Source organism: Excalfactoria chinensis, chromosome 2, assembly GCF_039878825.1.
Source record: "Excalfactoria chinensis isolate bCotChi1 chromosome 2, bCotChi1.hap2, whole genome shotgun sequence".
NCBI lineage: Eukaryota > Metazoa > Chordata > Aves > Galliformes > Phasianidae > Excalfactoria > Excalfactoria chinensis.
In genome coordinates this window covers 124,874,873-124,895,017 of record NC_092826.1, presented here as the reverse complement: position 1 = coordinate 124,895,017, position 20,145 = coordinate 124,874,873, and the positions used below count along the sequence as shown (strand labels likewise).

Genomic DNA, 20,145 nt, shown 5'->3' with positions numbered 1-20,145 from the left:
AGCTACACTGACATCTCAAAACTCAAGTTTAGGGGATCATTTTAGCTGTTTCTAAGCTAAGGAAAACAGCTGTGAAATTTTCTGTGAAATAGCTGCTTCAGCAGTATGGTAGAATAGTACAGAAACTGGCTAAACAATAGGAAATAGTTCAATTAGGGTTTTAAAATATTACCTTCAAACATGTAGTGTTTTGAGAGTGGTGGCCCTCAAAGTCCACTTTGCTTGGATATGGTTTACTACAGCGTCTCAACCATATCCTCATTTAGATGTTTTTGCTGCAGAGATTAAACATGTACTTGAAATACACCAAATACAGAGCAATCTTAAATGAATTGTTTCATTTGACTTAAAATTTTTATGCTGTTTGTTGAAATTCCTGTCTGCTTTTCAACTTCACCTGGTTTAGAACTACTTTCCATTTGGCCTTCCTGAGGAAACTGCACTGATCGTGGCGCCTTGCTAGTCTTACAGCTGATAACTGATGGAAAAAGTCCTCTAAACTCGGATTGTAAGGATGGTGTATTAGTGAACACCTACTACGGGATGACTTTCGTAGTAATTCAGAGTAACTGGACTGTAACAGGAAAAATAAGAGTACCACCTGGAGGTCCCGGTCATGGACAAGGGCCCACTGGGGTTCACATTCATCGGACAGGAGCGCTTCCTGGCACCTCCTGGTACTGCTGCTCCTTTCAGTGATCTCTGAGGCGCTGTGAAAATCTCAGCACCTTCTGGCAGGAGCTGTCACCTTCAGTGTGACAAGAGTGCTGTCTGCCAGCTCGGTCCCTTTAAACAGACACCGTAAATCCAGTTGGAATATTGTCAGTGTAATGATTAAATTGATCATCAAAGGGATATTTGAATACTAAAGTACAGGAATGATAGTGATCTACTGTACCCTGCTGTGACAGAACCAATTAAAGCTGAGTCACGCCTGATGAATGTGTGCGAGATCGGCCCTCCATGGAGGCTTTGTCGGCCCGTGCTGCAGTGAGCTAACAGTGCTGCTGGGAGATTTGCAGTGCATCTAACCTGAGCTGCCTGTGCCATTATTCTGCTGCTGCTGCTGCTCAGACATGATATGGGGCAGCTGCTGGGCACCGTGCAGTTGGTGTCATGGCTGTGCTGGGCTGCTCGGGCAGGCAGCGGTGTGTCACTGGCTGTGAGGGGCTGGTCGTTCTGCCCACCGCTTTGTGCCAGCCTGCACTGGTGTGGTTGGTGGTTTTTGTCCACGTGTGGTCCGTTAGTCTTTCCCTTAAGAAACTTCCAGAGCAATTCTGCAATTTGTCAAGATCTTTAAAAAATGTAGTTCTGTTCAGGTTTCAGAGGCTGGTGTTAGCTGGTTTGGTAGTGATTCTGCAACTCAATAGTTGAAATACTGAGTATCAGTGGATCTGGGACAGAGTTCCCAACGTCTTATTTGATACATCTTTGTGATATGATAGTTAACTATGCAAGGTATGGGTTTTTTCTTTCCAACTTGCTTTACTCCTTGGTTTCATGTTAGCTGTGTTTTTGTCAGTTGGTTAAAGAGTGTTGTGCATTAAAACCATTACTTAAATTATGAGAATGATCACAATCTATTCATTCCCAGTTTAGGCGGCAGCTTTTAACTGCTTTTAAAATGAATTGTGAAGCTGAGCAACAATTGAGAATATAAATTAGAGCACTGTTTACACAGTGAGGTACACTTGTTTACATGAGTTTTTAAATCAGCATCTGTGCCTAGATGTGACAGTGTATGTATGATGGATGTATGGGCGTATGAATTAGTGTCCTTCCCAGCTGATGGAGCCGAGGAAGTTACTAACAAATAGGTGGCGTTTATTTTGAAAGTAGAAGTCTGTGGGCATTACTCACCATGTCAGTGCCGTGCTGATGTGTTAGGCAGAGGGCAGATTTTAACAGCTTCTGTGTTAGAGATAAACATTCGCTAATGGCTTCTTGTATGGCTTTATGATTTTTTTGGCCATACATCCTATATCCTGTTTCTCATGTGCATTTTCTCTCCTCATTGTTTGGACATCAGGGTTATTGGAAGTTGTTTATAAACACTTTTCAAAAATATAAAAAGCTTTTACATTGTTATCGAGCATACAAGTCAATTAAAGATATAGTCACAAAAGTGACAGCAGCGACTCAGGTGGCGTGAGAGTTCAGTAATTAGAAAGTAGCCAGAGCTGTGTGTGTATGTGCTATTTTTTTTTAATTGTTATTATTTATTTTGATCTCTTTTTTCTATAAGACCTTCATCGTTTAACTCTGCAGCTGTTAGTAAAACCCCTTCAAAATTTATGCTTAAATTAGGGTCTGGGAAGCTGTCAATGGAAAGGGTAGAAGAGACGTGTAGGAGAGTGCGAGTCAGTTGTGCCAGATCTGCTGGCAGGTCGTGATGGGAATGGGGTGAGTGAGGGGGGAAGAGAGGAGAGAAAGGCCTTGTATGGGTGTAGCTTTGCTGATTCTGATTTCCTTTAATTCCTTACATACTTAGAAACATACTAAAGCTGAAATGTAGCATGAAAACCGTATAAACAATCAAGCGGCAGCATATTTTGGGGATTACATAGAAGGAGGGGTTGGAACTTGTCAGATCCAATACCCAAAAATCTTCAGTGCTGTACAGTGGTGCTCCGCAGCTGTGTGAGCACAGCACAGTGTCTCTGCTGTAGCAAGGGGCAAAGGCGTTCGTTGAGCAAGAAATGCTCTGTAGGGGACATTGCTTTGCTTCCCCTGCCCACTTGGGCTGTAAAAGCAGTGCTCTTACTGTGTAAACATACAGACAACATTGTATAAATATATAAACAATACATACGTAAAATAATAAATACATAGCAACATTCCTGGGGAAAGGGGGGGGGGGGGGGTTGGTGAAGAAGGTGAAATAAATGAAGGATGCTTACTTATCCCTTCGTTCTGAGCTACCAGAAAGAAAACCTAAAAGAAAATAAACCCTAAAATTACAACATTAGGATTTCAGAATACTTTGTTTTGGCTTCATTTCTGTCCTCAGTTATTGTTTGGGAGCTATTCTGAATTTAGAGGAGTAGTTCTAAAAAGGTTCTGACAGAATTAGTGAGTGTTCTCTGCATCTCAGATGTAAAGCTCATGTTAAATCATACCTTATAGTTATACAGGACAGTGTTCTCTTGGTTTTTCATATCTAAATAGTCAATTGCTGAAAACATAAGTAAAAAAGCTAAAAAGCTACAAGAGTTTCAGCAGAAGGAAAAAAGAAATGACATAAACTGTTGTTCAGAATGATCAAGAAGAACTAAGCGTGTGTAATTGTGCACATGTGCTGAAGAGGACATTCTTTTTTTGGTTTCTCAAGCATGAGGCAGCAGAATTTTCATTCATTTGGCATGCTAGGCTGAAAACAGAGTCTTCTTTCATCTGACACACTCCCCTGGAAACAAGCATGCCAGTTAAGGGATTGTGCCAGTTATCAGAAGCCTACAGGAATACATTGTGCTGGTTTGTATTCATTTTCATTTCATGAATTGCTTTAAAACTTAGCAAAATAAAAAAGCATTAAAACACCATTTTAGCATTATTTTTGGTTCTTACATATTTCCCTGCTGTGCTGTTATTCTGTTTAAATCAATGGAATGTTGAGAGATGCATGGCCCCTTCTGCAGCAGAGCAAATACCTCCTCCTCCCTGGGTGTGCTTGGAGCAGCCATCTGCAGCGGAACAGCGAACATGGGTTGAACTCGATTTACATCCTTGAAAAAGAGGAGTGTCTTCACCCTTTATTTTTATTGAGCTTCTTTCTAATTGAACGTAGGTTGTGCAGCTTTCTGCGGGCCTCACATGGAAACAACTGGGTGGAAAGCAGCGGTGGTGATCTCACATTCAGTGGTCAGCTGTAGCTTCTGTGTGGTTATCTGCTCTGGTTTGTGCTGTGGGTTTTGGTGGGACCGTCTGTGTGTCCTGCAGGGTCACTGAAGAAAAATAGGAAATGTTGTGTTTGCAGAGCTTACTTTTTGTTTCCTTTTCCTTGCCATTCAACTTGTATACTTAATGGTTACCAAACGGGACTTATGCACTTTCTTCCACGTGCAAATTCTGAATGAAAAACGTCATTGAAGGAAGCATAAGCATTTGAATTGCTCTTTAATTTTGTCATGGTTTTGCAATGTTGTAATTTTGCTATCAGTATTCCACATCATAACATCATGTTAAGCATAGATAATTTTGACGAATCTGCTGCTCACAGAAAGAAGACTACATGTCCCAGGGAGCACCACGGTCAGTCATATGACCAGGACTATATAATCTCACTTCAGTGCTGGACTCGTTCTCTCGGATCCTGCCAGCCATGGGGGAGTGTGTGGAAGCGTTCCAGCCGTTTCGCCTAGAGTTACAGTAGGCCTCTCGGTTTCGGGACTCACTCTCTCTTATTTTACTTGATTCGTTAGCCTTAATTCCATTTATATTACATTATATTGTGTTATTCTGTATTCCGATATAGTATTTAGTAAAATAGTGTGCCTCCTTAGATCGTTGCCGCTGTATTTATTTTCTCTTTCCTTGTTTTCTTTTCCTTTTGGGATAGCGGCCCTGCAGGCCGTCTATACCCCTGTCATGGGTGCCGGTAGATTTTAGGCTAACCTGTGACATTTAATTGGTGGAGAATGCGGGCAGATTGCCAAGAAATTTGGGCAAAAAGGGGCAAAAGTGGGGAAGAACTGCAAAAGCTGCTGTTTTCCCTGCTGTTCCTTTAGCTTTTACAGAGCTACGAGTTTTTTTCGTTAAGGAGCTATCTAAAGTTTACGTTTCTGCACCTGGGAGCAGGACGGCCAATACCCCAGAATATTTTGTAAACTTTTAGCTCTGCTATCTCGTTATTGAAGAGAGGAAAAAAAATGTGTGCTCTGTTAAAACTGCTAGTAAAACTGCTTTTCAGGGGACTGCATGCTCCTTGTCCCTTCCCTGAATCCATTATGCAGTTTTTGAATGCCCATTTGACCACACTGTTAATTTCCCTGAACATACTGTTGGTTATTTTATTAATCTCACTCAGTATCTGGATTTATAACATTCTGAGGAAGTCTTCCCCAGAACCAGAGAATACTGAGTGGCAGGGAGTGTGGAGAGGCTTTGAGGAGACTTTAAAAAGTCAGACATCTTCAGTGTCATGGAACTTTACTCCTGAACACTTGAAGAATCCTGAGAGCTTGATCGCATATTTGAGGCAGGAATGTTGCGGCACAGGCAGATCTCAGGAGGCACAAATGATTTGGGGCCTGGCTAATGCTTATTGGGTCTTATTCAATTTTGAAGCTGAGAGAGAGAGTCTCAGAGCTGAAAAGGCAGAGAGGGAAAAAGTTTTTGAAGATGAGAGAGAGAGTCTCAGAGCTGAGATGGAGAGTCTCAGAGCTGAGAGAAATGACCTCCTATATCAGCGTGACACCCTCCGGTCCGAACTTGATGCCCTCTGGTCCAGGCAAGACACACCCCAGTCTGAGCGAGACGCCCTTCGGTCTGAGCGAGATGCCCTTCGGTCCGAGCGTGACACTCTCCAGTCCGAGCGTGACACTCTCCAGTCCGAGCGTGACACTCTCCAGTCCAAGCGCAACGCCCTCCAGTCTGAGCACGACGCCCTCCAGTCTGAGTGTAACAACCTCTGGTCAGAGCAAGGCTCCTTCCCGAGCCCAGGCGAGGCAGCCTGTAGCGGAGCAGCGCAACCCCAAGCGGATGTCACCGGTCTCAGCTCTCCCGGTGGGTCTGTTCCATATCTGGAAGGGGTTGGTGCGCTTCCAGGCTGAGCAGGCGCCCACCGCTATGGCCATGGGGCAGGAGAACTGCACTGCCCCCATCCAGCCCACTGGAGGCCCGGCTGTCCGGCATGAGGGGTGGCCTTAGATGTGGCTGAACGGGAGAGGTGGCCAATGCTTTATCTTTATACTGACTCGTGGATGGTGGAAAATGCCTTATGGGGGTGGTTGCAGCAGTGAGAACAAAACAACTGGCAACGACAAAGAGGTAAACCTATTTGGGCTGCTGAACTGTGGAAAAACATTGCTGCCCAAATAAGAAACATTGTTGTAAAGGTGCGCCATGTAGATGCTCACGTGCCTAAGAGTAAGGCTACTGAAGAACATTAAAATAACCATCAGGTTGATCGAGCTGCCAAATTGAGGTGGCTCAAATAGACTTAGACTGGCAGAACAAGACTGAATTATTCCTAGCTCGATGGGCCCATGAGACCTCAGGCCATCAAGCAAGAGGTGCAACATATAAGTGGTCCAGAGACCGAGGGGTGGACTTAATTATGCACGCTATTGCTCAGGTCATTCATGACTGTGAAATATGCGCCATAATTAAACAAGCCAAGAGGATGAAAACTTTTTTTAGGGAAGGGCGATGGCAAAAATATAAATATGGGGAGGCATGGTAGATTGATTATATCACCTTGCCATGATCTCGCAATGGTAAGAGTTATGTGCTCACCATGGTCGAGGCAACCACTGGGTGGCTTGAAACATACGCAGTACCAGTACCCCATGCTATCGCCCGAAATACCATATTAGGGCTGGAGAAGCAAGTTCTATGGAGGCATGGTACTCCAGACACTGCCCCAGCAGTTCCACTCCTATCCCTGTCACCTGGGCAAGAAGCAGGAGCTCATGGTGAGGATGGTGTGGATGTGCCAAGTGAGCTACCCCGCAGTGAGGGGGGTCATCCCGCAGCCACGAGGCCTGGGTTCGCTGTTCCCCTATGAGGGTTTGGAGCTGAACTCTCCAGGCCAGGATGTGAGGCTGCTGGCACAATCGTGTGCCCCGGTGGCGCGGTGATAGAAGTGCCGCTTGCAACACCGGAGGCCTGGGTTCGAATCCCCACTGTGGCACAAGTGGTAGAAGTGCCGCTCTGCTACACAGAGGGCTCGAATCCCGGGAGTTGGACTCGATGACCTCTAAGGTCCCTTCCAACTCGCACAATACTGTGATACTGTGATCACCTGCTGGGGAGTTTCTTGATGAGCCTCTCCTTGATGCTTCTGTTCCACTGAAGGGAATGGATGACTTGGAGGATGGCCATACCACCAGCAGTGATGCTGGTCTGCTTCTCCCCTCTGCTTATGCTCTGGGCTCCTGACCTGATATCCAGATTGATGGAGACAGAGGAGGACAGTCCCAAGAAGTCCTCCATGCAGCGGCCCTGTAGCTTAGGGAAAGGATGAGTGCACCATGATGTGGGGGACGCCCCGCTAGTGCTGCCTTTCCCCTTTCTTCCCTCCACTGTTATCATGTTCCTCTTTCCGGCAGTTTTGTCATTTTCTCGAGTTAGTAAATAATAGTGTGTTAAGCTACGGAGTTTTATTTTCAGCTTATGGATTTGCATGAAATAGAAAATAAGGTTGCTGATTGCTCACAACTATGTATGTGTGTGTGTGTGTGTGTAATAAGCATAATGTAATGATGTAGAATAAGGGGTGGAATGTCATGGTTTTGCAATGTTGTAATTTTGCTATCAGTATTCCACATCATAACATCATGTTAAGCATAGATAATTTTGACGAATCTGCTGCTCACAGAAAGAAGACTACATGTCCCAGGGAGCACCACGGTCAGTCATATGACCAGGACTATATAATCTCACTTCAGTGCTGGACTCGTTCTCTCGGATCCTGCCAGCCATGGGGGAGTGTGTGGAAGCGTTCCAGCCGTTTCGCCTAGAGTTACAGTAGGCCTCTCGGTTTCGGGACTCACTCTCTCTTATTTTACTTGATTCGTTAGCCTTAATTCCATTTATATTACATTATATTGTGTTATTCTGTATTCCGATATAGTATTTAGTAAAATAGTGTGCCTCCTTAGATCGTTGCCGCTGTATTTATTTTCTCTTTCCTTGTTTTCTTTTCCTTTTGGGATAGCGGCCCTGCAGGCCGTCTATACCCCTGTCATGGGTGCCGGTAGATTTTAGGCTAACCTATGACAAATTTGAAATAAAAACAAACCAAGGAATTTTAATCAATAGATTTATAATTCATGGAAACTAGAAAGGATACGTTTTCTCTCATGAAGACCTGCCTCTCCTGAGGGCATTTATAGGTACAACATGTCATGTTACAGATACATGTACGTGGTGCTATGTGCAGTCATCATTTCGGGCTGCCTCATAGCTCCAGTAGTTACGTGGCTGGAAATTCTACAGTTACTTAGCAGCATGGTGTTGAAGTAGATGCACTGGTGCTGTAATCTTGTAGCTCATTAATAAGCAATTGGGCAAACAGCAGGGCAGGAGCAAAGTGACTTCTGTCAGTGTGCTTGTCCTCTGGACCTCTGTCTCCCCATCGCTAGTGAAGGTAATGCCACCTATGAGAAGATATCTGCGGGCTTATTTTCAACCTAAGATGAAATGAGCACTTTTGCTGTGTTAGAGGCAGTTGCTAAATTGTAAGTAACTAAGTCTTGTTCAGTAACTGCATTGCACTCAAGGGAACAATTTAGGTTTTGAATTGTATATGTTAGTAAGTGAAAACTATGTAGACATTGATTATTTTTTTCCCCTTGACCCAATCATTGTTTGCCTATGGCAATATCTGATACGTTATGTGTTCAGGAATTATCTTGGGACCGCAATGAGGCTTTTTTTTTTTCTTCTTTTTTTAAGCTTCATTAGTAATCATAGTTACATTAGGCGTGGAAGGCAATGGGGTAATATAGAGCTGTAGAGCTCTACACCAGTTTTTCTCTTTATTATGAAGGTGGAAGTAAACTCTGCAAGTGAGACTGCATTAAATTGGTACAGGCTGTTGAGATCAGATTTGTATCTTCTGACTTTTATGCATTTTCAACAAGAATGTCATTTTAAAAACACAGAAAGCAGATTTACATTATTTTTGCTCTATTATCAGTTGTGATTAAAAAAAATCCATTCCTAATTTGTCCATATCTTATTTGTGGTCTAATTATGTACATTTCCTGATCATGCTGGCTATTGTGGAAATGATGCAGAGGGAAAAAAAATTTAGTAATATGTCTTAAATGTCTGAACAGAAGAAGCTGCTAAAAGCAAATTACATAAATCGAGAGAAGACTATTTCCTCTTTTTCCCTACCCTGTGATGGTAGGGAAAGGAGACATGAATTCCAACAGGACTCCTTCAGTATGTCTTCCACTTTTTTGACTGTTGATCCCTTCAAATGCTTACCTTGTTTCTGGGTTAAAGTACTTGGTTGTAATGAAAGGCTTACAATGAAATATTTGAAAGATGAACTTTTAATTCTACCTAGAAGTCTTGTATCTAAACACCTGATAACTCTACTTGTTCAGTAAAGCTTCAGCAATTTAAAACTTCCCTCAGAAATACTTGCATATATTTCCATGCATATATTTCCAGTCTGTAACCTAACAAAATACAGATTTCTTCTGTATTTCTGAGAACTAATTCTAGCATTAAACATCTTTTCTGTTTCGATATGTCTGTGTGCTTTCCAGCTGCTCAGCTGGCAACTGAGTGGCTTTTGCTTTAGGTTGGAGCATCCATTTTGCATTATCTTTTCTTTCTTTCTGTCTTTCTTCTTTCTTTCCTTTTTTCCCCCCAAAGTATGTTATGTATTGCATGATGGAGTATTGTGTTTTTGTTGGTTTTTTTCCCCTCCTGAAGTGGAATTATCCATTGTGAAGTTCTGGGGTTGTAAGATCCATTAAGCAGAAACAGGATCATAAGGAGATGTTCAGCTTTGGGAGTCCTGTGGGGCAATGCTGCTGTCACAGGATGGTTGTTGAGGAAAAGGCTGATGTTTGTTTCTGCATGAGAGAGGCAGTGTGGTAGACTCATCTGGCTGTATCAGTGGCATGACATGCAAACCTGAAGCACAGAGTTGGAGAAACTGCTTAATGCTGTCTCTATCCATCTGTAATAATATCAGCTCCTACTGCTATTAATGATACGCCTATACAGATCTTATTTTTCCCTCCTTAGGTATAACTGAGATTGAGATATCTGAAATGTATATGAGGCCATCCTGCTTCTCTTCTCAGCTTTATCTTTAAAATAAACAAAACCAGTGTGGTCCTGGCTTTCTCTCCCTAGTCTTTGGATTTGTGCCTATTATATGAAATAATACCTTACTCTTAGGAAGCGCTGACTCTTTAATTTGGTGTTTTGCTGCACAGCCACCACGGAAAGTGGCCAACCGAGTCAGTTATAAGTGAAAGTCTGTTAGAACAGCTGACTTCAATATGGTAGATGCTTCTTTATTAGCTTGAAAATAATTGTTCTTTGTATCCTATTTAGGGTCGTACACTGCTAGGAAGCTCTATAGGGATAACAGGCTTTTCATTAAATCACTCCATTTTGCACCTCTAAGACTGTTCAGGACAGCTCCTGATGGGTCTGGAACCTCTCCTGAAGATGCATAACCTTACCCACAGGTAGCACTCATTAACAACACATTTGGAACTTGATTTTCAAAACACACAAGATTTTCCTGCTTTATAAAAATCATTTATAGCAACAATTTAGCTATTTGTTGCTATTATTGTCCCCCTTTTAACCTTATGAGAGCTTAATTACAATTAGCTGAAACGTTAATAAAGATCACTTCCATAGTTTAGCTAAAACTGTAGCAGTAAGCTATTTCCTTATTTTTATTTGCTATAGTAATGTTGAAATACTCTATTTTGTATTAAAAATGAGCCCATGTGGTTTATGAAGTGGCTGACTGGGTTGGTAGGACAGGGCAAACAAAACTACCTTTCCATTATTTCTGGTAAATAAGATGGATAATCTGTTTCTGTAAATCTAGAAATATTTGTTCTCAGGATGAAGCAACATATTTAAGCAACTTCCTCAAAGCTGATTTGGGATCTCTTGCTTTGTTAAAACATAAAAACATGAAAGCTTGTGCTGCTCCTGTGTGAAATTCAAGTTGAAATTGTCCTGATAAAACTGAAGACATCACAGATCCTTTGCTTCTCTGTTGTGTGAAGTAGTTACATTGCCAGACAGCTCTTAAAAATACGCTTCAATCAGGTTTTACACAGTTTATCAAGAGCGTTCCAAAAACAATACCAAGCACATCAAAGTATGTAGTGGAGAAGGAATAAGCTGTGGTCTGTCCTTAACACACAGTCTGGAGGGATTCATTTCTTGAGGTTTTCATGGTCTCAATCTCTAATTTGTAAGCGATTTGTTTCCGTTATGTTTCTGTCTTTATTTCATGTAATTCTGTTAAGCCTGCGTCTTGTGAGTTTGTGTTCAGAAAATCTGTTTCATCACTGTGTCTTCCTTCAACAGTTAAAAGTAAACCTATCGTATAGCACCAGTTGGAAACAACTCATTTGCAGTAATCGAGACAGAAGCAAGCTGGTACTTACCCCCTCAGATTCAGCTTCTGTGTGCCATAGGAATAACTGCTGGAAAATATGAAAATGAAAAAAATGCAGATGCAGTCATTTCAGGAGAAATCTTCCCTATGAGTAATCAAAGCACCTTCTTTGGACAGAGAAGGGAATATGTGAATTTTGGTCTACGTGAGGGGATAATAGCAATTTCCTCAAAGCATCATCTCATAGCTGATTTTTCTCAAATACTGCGCTTTTCCCCACTTTCTCCTTTTCCCCTTCTCCTCTCCCAAATCTTTCTCTAATGTTCACTCCTGGCCCAAAGTGGTGTAAGGCATTATTATACCTTTGTGTTATAAAACTGAAATTTTTAAAATGAAAATAATGATTTATAATAAAAAGCCTGACAGGCTAATTACAGTATTGCATTAATTATTATCTTACTTCAGCTCAGTTCCTCTCTCAGCCAATTCAGATCTGTCTTTTTGGTGTTTTTTAATCCCAGTTGACACTGTAATTTTGAGAGAGATACTATATTGGGAACCATATATGTATAAAGTCAAGAAATTACAATTGTCAGAAGAATACTTTATTTTTAAAATGTTGTCTTCGACGTGTTTGTAATAGAATACAAGTAGTTCTGTTTCTGTTTGGAGCTTTGTGGATCTTCTGATGAGCGTAACACAGATACCACACATCACAACCTGCAAAGTCTTCCTTTTCTGGTTATTTTCATAGCATGTACTGCATGGCAGTCATTAATTCAGAAATCTGGGTGTTGTGCAGCTAATTTAATGCACTTTATGATCTGAATTTTATTTTTTCTCCCGGAGCATGTGCCAGTTTATCATTGAGAAGCAGAATGATGTCAGTGCCACAAAACAGCCTCAGGATTGCAATTTGAAGCTCCTTTAGCAAAATACATCTGTGTTTACAGGTGATGAAGCTGAAGTTGAATGCAAATCCTATTGGTGGATTTCATGTAAATGTTAGTAAGGGAAATGCTCATAGCAAGTCCCAAGTTTGGGAAATTGAGCCACAGTAGTTTGCAGAAATGGTGTCTTGGAGGTATATTGGTTGCAATAATTTCCACTTTGAATCTGAACTTTCAGGCGGCACGGTAGGTGCGCTAGTTGCCCCGTCTCTGGAGGCATTCAAGGCCAGGCTGGATGTAGCTCTGGGCAGCCTGGTCTGGTAGTTGGTGGCCCTGCACATAGCAGGGAGTTGAAACTAGATTATCATTGTGGTCGCTTTCAACACAGGCCATTCTGTGGTTCTGTGGTATGAAGCAAGAAAGTGTTTGAAAATTTTGACAAACGTAATGAATGGCCAGTAACAGAGAAAGTAGAGATGAGAGATGACACGGGCTTGGCGATCGTTCCGCTGGTTGTGTGGTTTGGTGGTTAGGTTCCTCCAATGTTACTGCCTCATGTCCTGCGCTGTCTTGGCTGCCTTCGTTTCCTAGCAGAGTTCTGGGAATCATTTCTGACAGATTGCTCTGTTTACATTTTGCAGGATGCTTCATCAGCAGATATTCGGAAAGCATATAGGAAGCTTTCACTGATTTTACACCCAGACAAGAACAAAGATGAAAATGCAGAAACACAGTTTAGGCAAGTAAGTGCAATGTGTGGTTATACAAGTTTTGGGAAATTAAGATCCGATTTTTATAGAATAATGGCGTTTTAGTAAAAACAATAAATCTATTTGTTGTTTTTTTTCTTGTTTTAAATCTTTACAGACCAAACCGTGAGGCTGTTGTCATTAGTTCAGCCTTTATAACATGCTGATGACTAAATACTGGCTACTCAATTTAAAGAAGATCTTTTGGATGAAAGGAGTGACAAGTAGTTTGTTGTTTGTTTGTTTGTAGCTGAGACACAAGTTACTTTGAGAGATGAGAGGAGGAAAATGTCCTCTGCAGGAGTTGCTTGTTTGTGTCTCTGGTGGCAGCTTGTATATGATTATGGCACTGTTTCTTTTGCACATGGAGTCTCATCCATAGTGCTGTAAAGAATGTAATATCTGATACTACTATTAACATTTTGCAGACTTTATTCTAAAGTAATATTGAGTATATCTTCTTGTGTTTGTGTTGTAGTTGGTGGCTATCTATGAGATTTTAAAGGATGAAGAAAGAAGGAAGAGGTGAGTTAATCTGCAATTTCCTAAGTATTCATATATACCAGTGATAAATTGAAGCCCTGTTTGTCTTATTTATAACTGTCTGGTTGATTTTTACATAATTTCAGTTTGCAGTTCTTTTGATTGTGGGCTGAAAGGGGAAACTGATAGGTGTTTTTGTGTGATACGCTCATTAACCTCTTTTAAAAGCTTAAAAAACCACCCATTATTTGGAGCAAATCATTGTTTTAACATTTTTCAGGTGTATCACTTTTCTGAGTTGTGTTAAATATCATTGTCTGTTTTATTAAAGCTGTGGTTGAACATATAGTCCTTGATTCAACTGTCAGTCATAACTCAGTGTTCCAAGAGAACACTTTGCATGATATTTGGGATTATCTTCAATTTATGCCTTCGTTAACATTTTTTCCTGCTCTTTATTTTGTTGCTTTTCTTTCAGATATGTTACTTACGGTGTTTTAAACTTTGATGGGAATACCATATTTTATTGACAACTGATAGTTGTCCCTGCAGCTTTGGGAGCAGGTCCAGAAGTCTGTGAAGGGGTTAGGAATGAAAACTGAAAAACTGTGCTCTTCTGGAAGATTTTGTTGCTGTCATTTTGTTTTTCTTTTTAAGAGGCTGCCCAAATGAGCGAGTGATTGTAAGGGGAACGGAGCCATTGTAAAAGCACATTTAGGATGGAGTTCTAGTAAAGTGTCTTTTGATTTATAAGGCTAAGCTAGCTGGGGATTGTGAGGTATTTTGTGAAGGATTTTTGGTTTCTTGTCATGACTCCTGCTTTGATAGTACAGATAGTACAGATAGTCTTTGGTCCTTTCTTCAAGTGTTGTGAAAATGTACTTCAGAGAAGTACTTCTGAAAATTGGTCGTTTTTTTTTTCATTTCTCCTCTAACCAGAGATAGTTCTTGTGAAGTCCTAATTGAGGAAAGGTCAAAATAAATGAGTCATTAGCTAAATGGTTTCAGACTAGTTGAAAAGTGAGTATTGCCTTTTTGGAACCTATTTCCAGCTTGAAGCTACTGGGACATTGCGGATGTTATGGTGTCTTTTTTCATGGAACTGTAGTGAAGTAGCTTGTGAAAATTGTTTTTAAGCCTTCTGTACATTATGAGAGTAACTAATTTAACCAGCTTGTTTGAGCAAATGTTATTAATTAGTATAGTGTAGTAATAGATAATGAGAAGTTAAAGCAGAAATGGATTGCTCTAGCTTATATTGATTTCATTGTCAGTAACTTCTTTTGCACATAGGTGGCAATATCTGTTGTATTTTTGTTTGCAGTGCAGATATGTGGCTGATCCCTGTTCTGTCACTGATAAAGCATAAGTATAGTTTAATAAAATAGCATTTACTGTCAGATAATCTCTTGGAAATAATACACAGGCTAAGCCGGACATTTGGGTGGAGAGGAACCGAATGACTTTCAACAAGAACAAGTGCAGAGTCCTACTGGGGAGGAATAACTGCTTGCATCAGTACAAGTTAGGAGCTGATGTGCTGGAGAAGAGCTCTGCAGAGAAGAACCAGCATGTCCTGGTGGGCAGCTGGTTGGCTATGAGCCAGCAGTGTGCCCCTGTGGCCAAGAAGGCCAATGGTATCCTGGAGTGTGATAAAAATAATGTGGCCAGAAGGTCAAGGGAGGTGATCCTTCTCCCTCTAGTCTACCTGGTGAGGCCACATTTGGAGTGCTGTGTCCAATTTGGGCTCCTCTGTTCATGAAAAACAGGAAACTTCTGGAGAGAGTCCAGCAGAGGGTGACAAAGATTACTGGGGGCCTGGAGTATCTCCCTTATGAGAAAAGATGTTCAGCCTGGAGAAGAGAGAGAGGGTCATCAATGCATATAAATAAATAGCTAATGGGCAGGAGTCAAGTGGATGCAGCGAGGCTCTTTTCAATGGTGCTCAGTGACAAAACAAGGGGCAGGAGGCATAGGAAAGGCAAGTGGGAACATACACAGTTCCATACAAATATGAGGAAAAACTTACTATGGAGGTGACAGAGCAGTGGAGCAGGCTGCTGAGAGAGGTTGTGGAGTCTTCTTCTCTGGAGATAGTCAGAAATTGTCTGGATGCTTTCCTGTGCAACCTGCTGTAGGGAACCTGCTTTAACGGGGCTGGACTAGGTGATCTCCAGAGGTCCCTTCAGTTCTGTGATGAACAGCAGTGTATGGTTTCTTTACTTTCAGAAAACATTTGTTCCTCAGCTTTACTGCACAGTCTAGTGGTAAACTCTCATTGAGATTGTGAGTATTTTCTCCTTTTTGCTTTAAGGAATTGTTGCCTCACGTCCTTAAAACAAGCCTCAAGTAATTTTGCTAAAAGCTGCCTCTCTCTTGTGATTTAAGATAATTCATGTGTCTCTTGTAGCCATATGTCAAAGGAAAGGAGAAAGTGGTTGCTTTTGGGCATTTTCCTACTTGCAATGTTATTTGGTTATCTGTAGTGTGGGAAGAGGCTCCAGGTTTAACTTCATGCCCATGCACAGAGTGCTGCACCCTTTGTCTTAGGTCTTATCAACTCACTTTTATCCTAATTCCAGAGACAGCTATTCGGTCTGCTGCAACAAGGCTTTCTGCCAGATTTTTTTTCCCCCTTGGCAGCAAGCTAGTTTTTATTTCTAAAGTAACTCAAAGACCTGCTGGGGTGAGATGGAAATCGGTCTTGCAAATTAGTTGGTGGGACATTCTGGCAGTTTAGCTGGGAATCCCTCTGGAACGGGATGTGTAAAGGGTTTGGGGCACAAGATTACATTGTCTTGAGAAGAGTGAGCTGCAGACTCCTTTTGGAGATGTCCTCAGTACCTGCCTGCCTCTGGCTGTTTGTCTTAGAAGTGATGTAATCCAGCATTGATCTTGGTGCATACACAGAGGGCAGAAATAGGACAAATAGGAGTAAAAGGACCTGCCCTGTGTGAGGAGCGACAAACTCGCTTTGAAACAACAGAACTCTGTCTAATGAAACCCTTCCTCCATGTCTCTGTGAATGTCAGAGGCGTTAATTGTGTGTGTACAGAAAGGGTGTTCTGAAAGGCAGATCTGTTGGCCAGCTAAATGTAATGGTTGTTCTAGAACTATTGTTTTTATATTTATCGGTGGATTTTTACTGTAGCTGTTGACACAAACCTTTCTTAAAATATTGCTGTTCTTTAATTAAAAAAATTAGCTAATACAACTTTATAACAATAATTCAGTTGGCTTTTTCTGAGAAAGGTTCGTAGCTGTTTGTGAAGTATCCTAACGCTATTAGTTGTGCTATAGAACACAGTAGCACTGCCATGGTAGTGCTTTCCACTTACACAATTTAACTGCTGCATAATTAAAACATCCCGATGTTCTAACATGCAACACGCATGCAGATTGTTTCACATAGCGTTGTTTAACGTTGTATGCCTTGTGCACATTGCAGAGCATAAGAATTTCTATGGGAAAGTTTCTTTAGGATACGTAGAAGTAGGATCATTTCCTGAAATGCATTTTAAGTCACTTATTGGTAAATAAGCTTGATGATATTTTATTACCTTTTGATTATTTTTAATTCACAAAAAAAGTTTGCACGGTTCTATTAGTTGTAATTAGGCAAAAATGTAGATTTTAATTTCTTTGTTGCTGTCTTAAGGAGCTTTTTACCTACAAGGCCTATTCTCTGTAACAATGTGGACTTGATTACAAGAAGCATTTGTAAAGGAATCAAGATATGCTTGTTTAGAGTAAGAAAGGTGTTTGTCTTTGCTCTCATTATAATTATGTGTGTGCATGCATAGGTATAAATTGTTCTGGCTGATGTTGCACTGGGTGTCTGTGACAGAGCGAGGAGAAAAAGCCCCGCAAATAAAAAACATCAGTGAAGTGTTCCCGTAGTTCAGAGCAGATCTCATTAATTCAAGCTTATAGTATATGAAATATATCAGACCTCTGAAATAATTTGAAATATGAAATGCAGTGGCTGCGTTAAAGGGAGGAGTAAATTATAATTGTATTAAAATAGATGATACTGTAATTAGCTACTACAGGTAATGGATTTTTCTTGCAATATAATTGATTCCACAAAGAGCTCTAAAATGAAGCTTTACAACAGAATGAAATTCTAGTACTCGTGCAGTTGGTTGTTTGTAAGACTTGGATTCCTGTCCTAACATAGAAACATGAATTTTTAAACAAAGATTCAACGTAAGTTATAAATATATGTTACATAAATACATATTTATAAATATATTTTTGTTTTCTTGTTCCTGTACTGGTGCTCTGTGGTTTTTCAGCTTGCTGACTGCTACATGTCAGAGATAACGGGTAAGCATACCCGGCGCAGAAGGCTTGTTGTGTTCTGTGTGCAGAGGTCTGAGGAAAAGTACCGCAGATATATTTTTTCTTTTCAGTTTGATTTTTCTCGCAGAGCGCAGCAATTAATATACATCACCAAAAGAAGAATGCTTTGTAATTCAATTATGAGTGTAGTTCTACACACGGATTAGCTGACTATCCTCCACAGTTAATATAGATTTCTATAAATAAATCATTTAATGAGAAACCTGCTTTTAATTAAACCACATCCTAAATTTGGAAAGGAAGATTTAAAAATTATGGGAAGCTTCTGAGTTTCAGTAGGATCATTTTCCAGTTGAAAACCTAAATATCATTGGTATCCTTATTTTTCAAATACAGAGCTTAATTACTATTGAAAGCAGTGATTTATCTTTTAACAGTATATATTCTAAAAAGTGGGTTATAATAGAAGCTATCTTCCCTTAAAATGGCCAGTCGTGTGAGCCATAATGCTCATTGATAGTAAAATCAATAGAGCATTGATTCTGAGACTTAATCCTTGGAGACTGTTGTTCCGAACAGCGGACATAGCCTAGTAAATACCGAGTGCTGTTTAAAGTGTTTAATGCAAGAGACTCTGCTGTCTTAATTTATTTTTTTCTTTTTCTTAACAGATAATTTATAATAGAATGTGGTTGTCAAACATTTTTTCCCAGCCCTGTTTTGAGTATTAGGATATTGTTACCATTAGTGTACATGGACCCTATTTAAATCTGTGGACAAATTTGCAGTGCCTCCATTAACATTTCCTATTGTATAAGGAAACAAATGCTTAATAAATCTACAGTAGTATTAAAGCCATTTATTTTTTCTCGATTTATTTCTCTGAAACCGTCAACAGCAGGACGTATTTTGTGGAGTTTTATCAGTCTAGTTTTAAAAAGAGGTTTTGATTCTGAAATATTCATTTTTTAATCTAGAACAAAAGTTCAGCATGTTTTAGCAAATATATTATTTTTAAACGCTAAAAAAAATTTTTAAAAAGTTTTAGTTTTGAAACTGCTTGCTAAGTGGTTGATCTGAGCAGGGAGATGACACAGCAGAAATGATCTCTTCCTAACTTACTGGGAAGGTAGAAATGTTGTTAGAACAAAACTGATGCTAATAGATATTAATCTTAGCATTCTCAGTCACTGCCAAGGAAGATACAATTTTGCTGTTCACGTTTTCGGTACTCGGAATCTTGGAGTGTTAAATCTTTTGCACAGAAGGAGCCTAGCAACACCTCGGCTGCTTGAGCAAATGTTGTCTCAGAAGTCAGCTTTTCTGGATGCACCGAATTAAAGGGTATTTTTTATTTAGGACCACGGCTTCTTTTCCTGCTTGAAAAAAAATGAATTTGCCAGTGGAAATTTTTATTTTTAGTACATCTCCGAGGTATCAATTTAATAACTATCAAAGTAGCTAGTGCAGTTGTTGCATTTAAATTGATTTACATGTCAAGACTGGCAGTTTAGCAGCTGCGCTATTATTCCTGGATCGGTCAATTTACTTGAGAAAAACCTACTACTGAGTTCTACTGACCTGCATGACAATATAGGCCCTATTTCTATTCCTGTAATTAGGCCCGCGACTAACTCAGAATATTTTTAATTAAAATATTTTGGTCAATGTGTTGCACCAAATTAGGCCTTTCAGCGCAGATTTAATTCTGGAACCGGTGTGATTAGAATGTGTAATGAGTTGCGTTCAGTTCCAGATGAACAGGTTGTGCATCGCCAGAGCATTCGGGTTTTGGCGTTTACTGCAGGGGTCTGTGTTGGAAACTTTACTCTGAAAAGGTAACAAATAGCAAAAGGGCGGTTGTGTGAATGGCTGCGCTCGATCTATGGGGCAAATCGATGGCGTCGGCGCACCGTAATTAAAAGATGCTGCGGGCGTACAGAGATGCAAGAATTTGGTTAGGAGAAAAGCTGACGAGCTGTCATAGAAAGGGTTCCTGCGGAGACGGCAGGGTCGGTAAAATTAAGCGGCGTTGGAACAGATTGATTTCGGAGGCAGCTTTTCCAGCCGCGAGCGAGGCGGCGCCGCGGTGCGCGTAGCTGGGTGGCCCCGCGCTCAGGCCGCGGAGGTGCTTTCCTGACCGCGCGCTGCCAGCGCGGCCCGCGGCTGCGGCGCTGCTGCAGAGCGGAACAAAAGCGCGGGCGCTTCTCCCCTCCCCCACCACTTGTGCTTTTAATTTGGGAAAGGAAAGGGAGACGGGGCGATGGTGGTCGAGGCGTTTCTCCTCGCTCCTTCGCCCCTCCTGCCCGCGCTGTTAGCCTTTCCCGCAGCGCCGTTTCCGCGGTGGGCCGAGCGGGGCTGCTGCGCGGCCGGCTTGGTCGCGTCTGGCGTTGAAAAAAGACCACGTCTCCGTGTTGGGTTCTGTTTGTTCCCGGCT

General features: G+C 41.1%; 1 protein-coding gene across 3 annotated transcripts in view; it reads left to right on the top strand.

Moving 5' to 3' along the window:
- The window catches only part of DNAJC1 (DnaJ heat shock protein family (Hsp40) member C1), a 109,339-nt gene that overhangs the window by 23,899 nt on the left and 65,295 nt on the right, over positions 1 to 20,145 (top strand). For 2 of the 3 annotated variants that reach the window (XR_011902945.1, XM_072330366.1), the window contains exons 2-3: positions 12,813 to 12,914; positions 13,399 to 13,445. Coding sequence is in view for 2 of the 3 variants with exons in the window: in XM_072330366.1 (XP_072186467.1) it covers positions 12,813 to 12,914; positions 13,399 to 13,445 (149 nt within the window). In the remaining variant the exon portion in view is untranslated. Of the gene's footprint in view, positions 1 to 12,812; positions 12,915 to 13,398; positions 13,446 to 18,826; positions 19,547 to 20,145 lie in introns of those variants that run through there. The other variant, XM_072330367.1, reaches the window with a different exon arrangement.